Raw genomic sequence first — 9,854 nt, 5'->3', positions numbered from 1 at the left:
TTTTTTTGGTCTTTTTGAGACAGGGTCTCGCTATGCAGTTCAGGCTGACCTTGAGCTCACTTTGTAGCCCAGGCTGGCCTGAAATTTGCAACAATTCTCTTGCCTCAGCCTCCTGAGTGCTGGGATTATAGGCGTTCACCACCAGGCCCGGCTTAGTGTTACTTTTGTATTTGTTGTTGTTTTTGAGATCCTAAGGACGGAACCCATTTTTTATTTTGAGACAGAATTCTGCTAAATTGCCCAGTCTGGACTCAAACTTGTGACTCTCCTGGTTCACTCTCTCAGAATGCTGAGATTACAGGTGTTCACTACTATACTTAGTATATTATTTGTTTTTATAACAAAACATATAATGAAACACATTATATAAACAATGCATGTAATTATAAAGCAAACTGAAGCTTACATAAACCTATAGAGACCAATTTTTACAAATTAAGAATAAAATGGATACCTGTTTAGTGGCATCATCACATGGAAAGTATCTTTCAGTAGCTTTTTTTTTTTTTTTTCACTTTTTTGAGACAGGGTCTTACTACGTAGCTCAGGCTGGCCTCAAACTCATGGTGATCCTTCTGCTTCAGCCTCCTGAATGCTTGGATTATAGGAATGTGCCACCACACCCAACCTTTCAGTAGCTTTAAAGCAGTAACTGTGACACCCAGAGGAATGTATCTTTGCCCCATTAAAACTTTTTACCATTTACAGCCCTATTTTGGTGATAGTTTTAAATGTTTTTGTTATTCTGAGATTGGATGATGTATAGCCTGGATCGATGTGTGGTACTCACATCCTACCAGTTCTATAGCTCTGTTTTGTTTTTTTTTTTTTTTTAAAGTTCTATAGCTCTTAGAACAGCTGCCTTTCACAATGTGGAAAACACAGAACTATAAAGAAGACCTGAAGCTACTGTTCCACAGTACTGGGCCCAAGTGCAGACCCAGAACTCAGACAGCAGCTTCAGGTGCTGAGTCAGAATGTGTTCTACTTCCTTAGGTCATTAAATGTGCTAGCATATCAGAGACTATCTATACTCTTAGGATATATATACTGAGATAGTAGGGCCAGGATCTTACTCTCCACTAATTCAGGAAACTAATATTGTGTACATTCGTGTGGATGTGCATGTGTGTTTGTGTAGAAAGAGAAGGCACACAAATGAGGAAGCAAACAGAAGGTGCAACCCACACAGCCTTCAAAACAAAAAAATACAGTTACAGAATAACTGTAAATCCTGCACAGATGTACCTGAGGTGGTTCATAAATTGCAGCCACTTCCGCCCTGATGCCAAGAGGAATGTCTTTGTGCTCTGTGTACCGTCCATACAAGTACCCAAAATGCTGGTTCCCTGTCTTCCTCCAAAAGTCAAGGAAGCGGTCAGCAACAGTGTGATTCTCAAACATGATGTTGTCCACATGTCTGTATTTCTGTAGAGTTAACAACAGTGGGCTACATAAAAAGATTCCGCTGAAAACGTTAATTCATTGTTCTAAAACTAACCATTCCAAAGTTTCTTTTATCTAGTTCTTTGCGGGTAGGGGGATAGTTTTCCCAATCTCTAGAGCAAACAAGCAGTTTTCAGGAAGGAGCAAATAAGGCGCTGGGGATTTAGCTCAGTGGCAAAGCGCCTGCCTGGCAAGCGCAAGGTTGTGAGTTCGGTTCCTGGTACCGGAGAAAAAACCAAAAAAAAAAAAAAAAAAAAACCCAGTACTAACAACAACAATGGCAAAATCATAGCTACAGAGCATCAAGAAAATTCTGCCTCCATACAAACACAAAAAAAGGAACCAAAGTTCCTGTACCATACCAGCAAGAGCTACAAATTTTACAAATTACATAGTCAGCACCAAGTGATAGATCACAAAACACCTGAGATTCTGCCATGCACACCACTCTTCTGGAGGCAACTTCTCTCCAAGAGAACATCCACCTCTCAGCAATGCCAAACCCAGGGGGACACAAGCTATCTTACCTGTCTATTCAGCGTGATAGCACTGGGCTGGCACTTGGTGCAGATGCCATTAGGCCATGGCAGGTGTCCTTCACACCCTGACTTTATCTTGCAGCTGATGTTCTCCAAGGCAACAAACTTTCCCCTGAGGAAAAAGAGAAGCAACTGAGCACATGTGCAACAGTGAAAAGTGGCAGGAGGTGGAGAGGTGTGTGAAGCAGCTCATGCACACCCCTATTCTGGCAGGTGTCAAGGGTCCTAGCATAGGGGCACGTGTGCTAAAATCACTCTGGCAGGACTCTACAGTCCAGCTTCTGTCCTGTGCTGGGACACAGGGCTCTCTTCCCACAGAAATGTGGTCTCTATTTTCAGCTATACCCATGTATCCATGAGGTTTTCAAGAACACTGCTGAATATCTATCGATTGAAGCTATGCCACTCACAACTATGACATTAGCAACCCAGGTCTTATACATTTGTAGAAAAATTCTCATTCATCAGAAAAACCTAATTAGGATACATAATGGTGATATTTTCATTCTGCTTTTAGCTAAAACATACACATACACACACACACACACACACACACACACACACACACAATTAGAAAACTTGTTAGAAGACTATCAAGAAGGAAGTCTTGGGCTATGCTCTAAACTTGGGGTGAATCTGTATAAGGAATATCAGTTTTCTCATTCACAAAATGGTCTAATAATTCCATTTTATTTCTTTTTCCTTTTTTCCCAACTTGGCTGAGCTATAACTGACAATTATATGGATTTAAGGTCTACAATGTCATTTTTTTCTTTGCTTTGAAAATAAAAATTGAACATATTTTTGGTGCTCATGATGTTTTATTTTTGTTTGTAATACTAGAGATTGAACCTGGGGCCTCAAACATGCTAGATAAGCACTCTACCACTGAGCTACACTTTCAGCCCTTTTTAATCTGGAGATAAGATCTTTCTAAATTGCCCAGGTTGGCCTCGAACTTGTGATCCAACTTTCTGAACTTCCTGAGGAGCTAGAATTACAGCTGCACCCAGCTGTTCACGATGTTCTGAATACATTTACACTGTGAATGGCCAACCTGAGCTAAAAGGTATACATACTGCCTTGTTCACTGACCATTCTATTTTCACAAGTCAAGGGCACACTGGTTTCTGTGCACCTAATAGGCAGTGGCACTACTGCCAGGCCTGCACGCTGTCCAGCTCAGGCTATTTTCCTTGACCCAGGCTGACAAGGCTTATGAGGCTCCCTTCACTGCAGTACATCTCCCTTGGTCCCTGGTCCAGAGTGTCCTGTATCTTTTCCCACTCACAGAAAAGACTAGGTCTCTGGTGGAGTTTTTTGGCCAGGTCTAACATTTTTTGAAAATTCATTTTAGAATGTCAGCAGGTTGTCAAGGAAAAGCTACTATCTGGAGAATGTGATATTGTTCACAAAATGCTGACATGGGCTCAGCTGTTGTCTCCCTTTATCATACTAACAGGACTTACAGAACTATAGCTGAGGGGGCTGGGGATTTAGCTCAGCAGCACAGCGCCTGCCTGGCAAGCATGAGGTCGTGAGTTCAATTCCTGGTACCAGAAAACAAAACAAAACAAAAAAAAAGAACTATAGCTGAGATCTGTCACTCTGGCACACAGAATGTGTGCACAGATGAACACCTGATGTATGTTTTTTTTTTTTTTTTTGGTTTTTCTCCGGTACCGGGAACCGAACTCACGACCTTGCGCTTGCCAGGCAGGCGCTTTTGCCGCTGAGCTAAATCCCCAGCCCATCACCTGATGTATGTTAAAGAAATAAAAATGCTCTCTTTTATATGCTCACTCTCTTTTAATGTTCACTTTTATATGCTCTCAATAAAAGTGCCCTTTCTGACCACTGCTACCATCTGCCCTCAAACACTCAGAGAAGGCTTCATGCCTGCCTGTGGAACACAAATACTGAGGCACTAGAGTGTAGTCCACAGAAAGGTAATTTCAGCTATTACCATGGCTGTGAAATCAAAACTGATGAAGAAGCAGCATCCTGGGCAATGGGCCCACCAGGGCTCAAATGGCTGAGCTGGAGAATCACGAGGCAGTGGTCCTTCTGCAAAGCAGGGGACGCACTCAGACCTGCAAAACCAACAAGCTACTACCAAGGGCAGTGGCAGGATCCACCTGGGCATCTGACCCAGCTCTGGGCACTGTGGATATGCACTAGGCTGACTCCCATGGATTCCCCACCTTTTCCAATTCAGCAAAGTTCAACGTTCAGTTGCTCTGTGCTTAGCTGTAAACAACAAGTGGTAAAGAGAGAAAATGCAGTTCATGTGTGCAGAGGCCACTTGTAGCTGCTTACTTGTCAGCCCCTCCAGTCAGCTTCCGGATATAGGCATGGAAGGACATGTGCTTCACAGGAGGCTCCAGGTGGTTCAAGTAGTCCTCATCAAATGGCTGCCAAAATACATGGAGAACAAGTAGTCATGTGCCTGAAGGGCCAAAAGGCACAGGGACCCTATTGTGCAGGGCAACAGCCCAGGCAGTGCAGCCTCCAAGGTGTGAACAGGGGCAGCACACAAGATGAAATCCAGGACATAACCTAGCTCACCTTGTTCTAAATCAGAATCAAGTTCACCACTTCTCAGTTATCTTTTCAAGATTAAATGAACCTCTACAAAACAATAAATGCTCATAAACCAGATTAAGTGCGAGGAAAATTTTGCAGAAAGTCATGCCATAAAGTGTACAAAGCTCAGTGACAGAGCACTTGCTTAGCATGGGTGAGGCCCTAGGTTCAACCCCCAGGACCACCAAAAAAAAAAAAAAAAAAAAGCACAAATGAGGCCAGAGGGGCCTCATGGAAAAGAAAATCAGGCTGGCAATGCTGCCATGAGTTCAGCATCCCCATTACCAGTCAGCATTATCACAGTAACTTCAACCTCGCTAGGACAAAGCAGCAGAGCAGGCAGGATTCAGGGCAGTAAATCAAAACAATGATAAGCATCAGCCAACAGGCTCTACTCTGTCAAAATTTTAAAAGGATTGTCCAGGGAGCCCACTGTACATCGTGTCCCTTCATCACAGTAGCACAAACGCTTCAGCCATTCATAATCCACCCAGAAGGTCACTCCCATAAATAAAGGCTCAGCCTCCTTATGCCACTTGCACTAGTGCAACTATGAGGCCCAGGGCAATAAATAGATAAGTTCTTTAACCACAACATTCAAGTACAGGGACTCAAAAAGCGCTTGGACAGCTTTGTTATCAGCGGCTAACCATGCGGCCCAACCGAGAACTCACCTCTAGCGGGACACAGTGCACACACTTTCCCAAGGGGCCATGACGGCATCTGAGAACACAGGCAAAGAAAGGCACAGCAATATGCAGATTATTTCTCTGTTGCTGCCTCCAAAACATTTTTGATATTTACTTACTTTTGGCTTTTTCAGACAGGGTCTTGCTGCATTGTTCAGGTTGGTCTTAAACTAACAGTGATCCTACTGCCTTAGCCTCCCAAGTGCTGGGATTATGGGTGTGCACCACCATGCTGGGCCACATTTTTGATATTTAAAATGTATTTCATACTTTAGTAAAGGGCTTCCCTACCCATGAGAAATTTTAGATGGCACATGGATAAACCTTTTTAATACTTTAGTATTTACAAGGAAAAAACTGACCAGCATATCAACTTGAGATTTCATGGATTTTATTTTATTTTGTTTTTTTTTTCCCGGTACCGGAAATCGAACTCACGACCTTGCGCTTGCCAGGCAGGCGCTGTGCCGCTGAGCTAAATCCCCCCCCCCATTTCACGGATTTTAACTTCTTAAAATGAGACTAAAAATAAAAGCAATGCTTATAACATGCGCAAGGCTCGGAAGTTTAATCTCTAACCTCAAAGGAAGAAAAAACACAAATGAGATTTAAAGTCAATTTAAGTAATAAAAATGTTACTCAAATGAGACAGTTGGTAGTACATGGATTTGGCAAAAATCCTGACAGTGGTGCATGAATAACCTGACTGGAAAACACCCACTTCACGCACATTTTGTTTCAATTTTTTTCAAATTTTTTTAGTATATGTGCTGCTGAAGTAAGTACCACTTCATGCCCATTTTAGAAAAACAGGTAAGAGATGCTTGGCTCCATGGGTTCTAAACATTTTCCATCCAGAAGCTTAACATATATGGTAACTTGGACATAAGTGCTCAGTTTTCGAGGGCAGTAGTGAGACTGCTGGGAAAGTCAAGCTGTGGTCCCTCCAGGGCTCTGTCATATCCTGTTCTAAATGGGGTCACAATTGTCTAAGAAAGAACAAGCACTCCACACATCAGAGCAGATAGCCTCTTTCCCCTACTGATGCTGGGTCAGAATTAATATATACCTGTGCACACATGTACTAGAAGGCTGCTAATGAAGCTATGAAGGCCAGACCTTGTCAGGGGGCAGACACTAGGACACTAGAAGGAAAAGGCATGCCAGTAACAGCCATGAACACTAAGTGGCTCCATACCAAATGCAACTGAGCGCATTTGTGGCTTTCACCTAAGACATCAAAGCTATTAATGCAGCATTTGAAATCCCACTGTCTCAGTGCCAGCACTCATCACGTTTACAAAGCAATGCATTTAAAAGGACTCCACTTCAGAAACTAAGTCTTTGCTCAGATAATTTAACATTACTGAGGGTAACCTCAGATGCTTCTAACTGGTGTTTTTAAAAAGTATTCACAGCTGGGGATATAGCTTAGCAGAATAAGCACCTGCCTGGCAAGGGCAAGGTCCTGGGGTCAATTCCCAGCACCAAAAAAAAAAAAAAAGAAAGAAAGAAAAAGTACTCAAATTCTAAATATTGAAAAAAAAAAAGAAAGAAAGAAAGAAGCGGTAGTAGGCCAGGTGTGGTGGTGCACGCCTATAATCCCAGCACTCAAAGGACTGAGGCAAGAGGATTGTTGCTAGTTAGGGACCAGCCTAGGCTACGCTACGTATGTGAGCTCAAGGCCAGCCTGAACTGCATAGCGAGACCCTGTCTCAAAAACACACACACACACACAAAAAGAATCTGTAGTATGTACATGTAACCATTCCCCAAGATGACTATAAACTGCATATACTGCAAACATGTACTGTGCTAGTAAAATTTTAAAAAGGAAAACATAAAAAGTACTTGAGATAACCCCAACAGAGAGTGACTACTCCAAGGAGCAGTATCTTCCCCGGATAAGATGCTTGCTAGAGGCTGCAACTGCTCACACTACGTAATGCCAAAGCCAAATTGCCACTGCTGAGGGGCCAGGACACCTGGCAGACACCTAGCCCTTGGTCCCTTCAACTGCTCCTGTTTTCTGCCCCCCAAGGTCCACATATCCTGGGAGCATCAGGTAGAAGCTTACTTTAAGTCTTCTGCCTGCCCAAATACCTTCCAAATTCCTTAGCAGCCCAACACTTTAAAACATTTGATGTGGCACATTTTGAGGTTCCAACTGATTAAAGGCTAACAAATAACATATGGAAATATAATCTGAAAATAGATGGTCAAACTCAAAATTCTCACATCTTCATCACATGCTTATTAACAAGGATCATGTTATCAGCACAGTATTTCCCATCTGACCTGACCCATTCCAACCACCACAGGCTCAACCCAGAACCCCACAAAGCACTTACAGCTGTGGGTCCCGGCTTCTGTAGATCTTCCCATCCTGCTTGCTGAGGTACTGATCGATCTCATCCTCCACCACATTGGGAGTGCCAAAGGCCTTTAACCCTACTGAGGCTGACGTCTCCATTTCGGATGAAGGTCCAGCAAGGTTTGAGGGAAACAGGAACAACAAATCGCCATGCCTGTTCAAGGGACAAAAAGTGAATGCCATCCTATCTAACTGCCGAAGGTGCACAGATCAACCTAGACATGTGAACTCTGACATCTGCAAAAGGCAAATGCTACCATCCTGAAGGTTTACACAAGGTTGAACTGGGCATGAATTCAGTACCACAAGGGTTGAACACACCTATAATCCCAGCACTTGGGAGGCTAAGGCAGGAGAATTGCTGTAAATTCAAGGCCAGTCTGGGCTACGAAGTGAGTTCAAGGCCAGTCTGAACTGCATAGCAAAACCCTGTTTCAAAAAAGACAAAAACTAAATAAAGGTTTCCAATTGTGAGAGACCAGAATTCTGTTTCTTGGCATTAAAAGATCAGGAGCCACTGCTTGTGGTAGCACACGCCTGTAATCCCAGCACTTGGGAGGCGGACGCAGGAGGATCACTGCAAGTTCAAGATCAGCCTGGGCTACAAAGTGAGTTCAAGGCCATCCTGAACTGCATAGTGAGACCCTGTCTCAATAAATAAATAAATAATCAGCAGTTTTGTTTAATTTAATTCTCCTATATTTTATTTTAAAGCTGTGGAATATAGCCATGTGCCTGTCTGACTCTGCACACATGAACCCAATCACCTCTGTGCTCACTCTGGGTCTTGAGGGCAACCTCTCCTCCTGCCCATTTATGTAGTCCCTGTAGCCCCCCTTTTGCTCTTGAGCCCTCTGTTCAGCTCCCTGCCTATACTGATCAACTCAGCTTGCACACAAATACAGATACAGATGAAGTGAGAAGTGAGATCACTGCTGTACAAAAGGGCATTGCTTTCAACCTAATGTGGATGCATGTGCACACAAATGTACACATGGACACGGTGGGGGTGGAGAGTTGCTTCAAGAAAGACATTACTTTCTACCCATGTCACATAGGTATGCAGACCTAGAATGGACAGGGGTTGCTATTTTACAAAAGGGTATCAAAGCAGCTGGTCATCATGGTACACACCTGTACTATGGAGGCTAAGGTAGGAAGACAGCAAATTCAAACCTAGCCTGGGCAATTTAGTGACGCAGTGAGACCCTGTTTCAAAAAAAAATGAGGGGTGAGGGGCTGTGATAGCACAGTGTAAGGCACTGGGTTCAACCCTAGCACCACAAGGCAGGGGCATCACTTTCTACCCAGGGCACACACATATACACAGGCATGGGTTCAACCCTAGCACCACAAGGCGGGGGGGCATCACTTTCTACCCAGGGTACACACATATACACAGGCATGGGGAGCCCCACTTTACAGAAGGCATCGCTTTCACACCTTGTTCCTTTCATCCAACACCCTCATAAACCTTCAAGTACAAGTCGGGTGTGGTGGTGCACGCCTATAATCCCAGCACTCGGGAGGCTGAGGCAAGAGGATCGTTGCGCATTCAAGACCAGCCTGGGATACAAAGTGAGCTCAAGGCCAGTCTGAACTGCAGAGCGAGACCCCATCTCAAAAAGACCAAAATAAATAAATAAATAAATAAATAAAAATAAATAAACCTTCAAGTTCAACTGTCCATGTGCAAGTGTGATTTTTAATGGTGGTGTACACTCTCCAATAAGGCAACTTTGTCCTGTACTGAAGGGCACACTGCCAGTTTTGGTCTTGTGAACACTAACACATGCTTACAGCGGGACACTGGGTACTTCTCTTATGGGCAAATTCTCAGGAGCGGCCCTTTTCTGTTGTTTCCAAGGTTGCTTATGTACTATTTCCTGAAGACTCTGCCAACGGCAATATTTGGTGTGCTGCTACTTTCTGTGTGAAGGGTCATCAGCCCACACTGTGACTTGCAGGAGTGGACTGGCACGGCTAAGTAGCACTTCCATTCAGGAGCCATGCGCAGCACACTGAGAGCTACGTGTAGACAGAGGGCTCACAGCCTGGGGAAAAAGGCTGCAGTAGACCTTCTGACAAATATTTAAACACTGTCAGCAAGGTACACAGAAAAGAAGAATGAAGGGGCTGGGGATTTAGCTCAGCGGCAAAGCGCCTGCCTGGCAAGTGCAAGGTCGTGAGTTCGGTTCCCGGTACCGGAGAAAAACCAAA

General features: G+C 43.8%; 1 protein-coding gene across 1 annotated transcript in view; it reads right to left on the bottom strand.

Moving 5' to 3' along the window:
• Nploc4 (NPL4 homolog, ubiquitin recognition factor) overlaps positions 1-9,854 on the bottom strand; it is a 62,119-nt gene that overhangs the window by 36,873 nt on the left and 15,392 nt on the right. Inside the window, exons 4-8 of the mRNA XM_005407271.2 lie at positions 7,612-7,788; positions 5,246-5,294; positions 4,305-4,399; positions 1,974-2,097; positions 1,249-1,428 (exon numbers count right to left, since the gene is read on the bottom strand). Coding sequence (XP_005407328.1) covers positions 1,249-1,428; positions 1,974-2,097; positions 4,305-4,399; positions 5,246-5,294; positions 7,612-7,788 — 625 coding nt within the window. The remainder of the gene's footprint in view (positions 1-1,248; positions 1,429-1,973; positions 2,098-4,304; positions 4,400-5,245; positions 5,295-7,611; positions 7,789-9,854) is intronic.

Source organism: Chinchilla lanigera, unplaced genomic scaffold, assembly GCF_000276665.1.
Source record: "Chinchilla lanigera isolate Chin_1 unplaced genomic scaffold, ChiLan1.0 scaffold00105, whole genome shotgun sequence".
Lineage (NCBI taxonomy): Eukaryota > Metazoa > Chordata > Mammalia > Rodentia > Chinchillidae > Chinchilla > Chinchilla lanigera.
The sequence above is the reverse complement of the archived record's forward strand: the minus strand, read 5'-3'. Positions and strand labels throughout refer to the sequence as shown.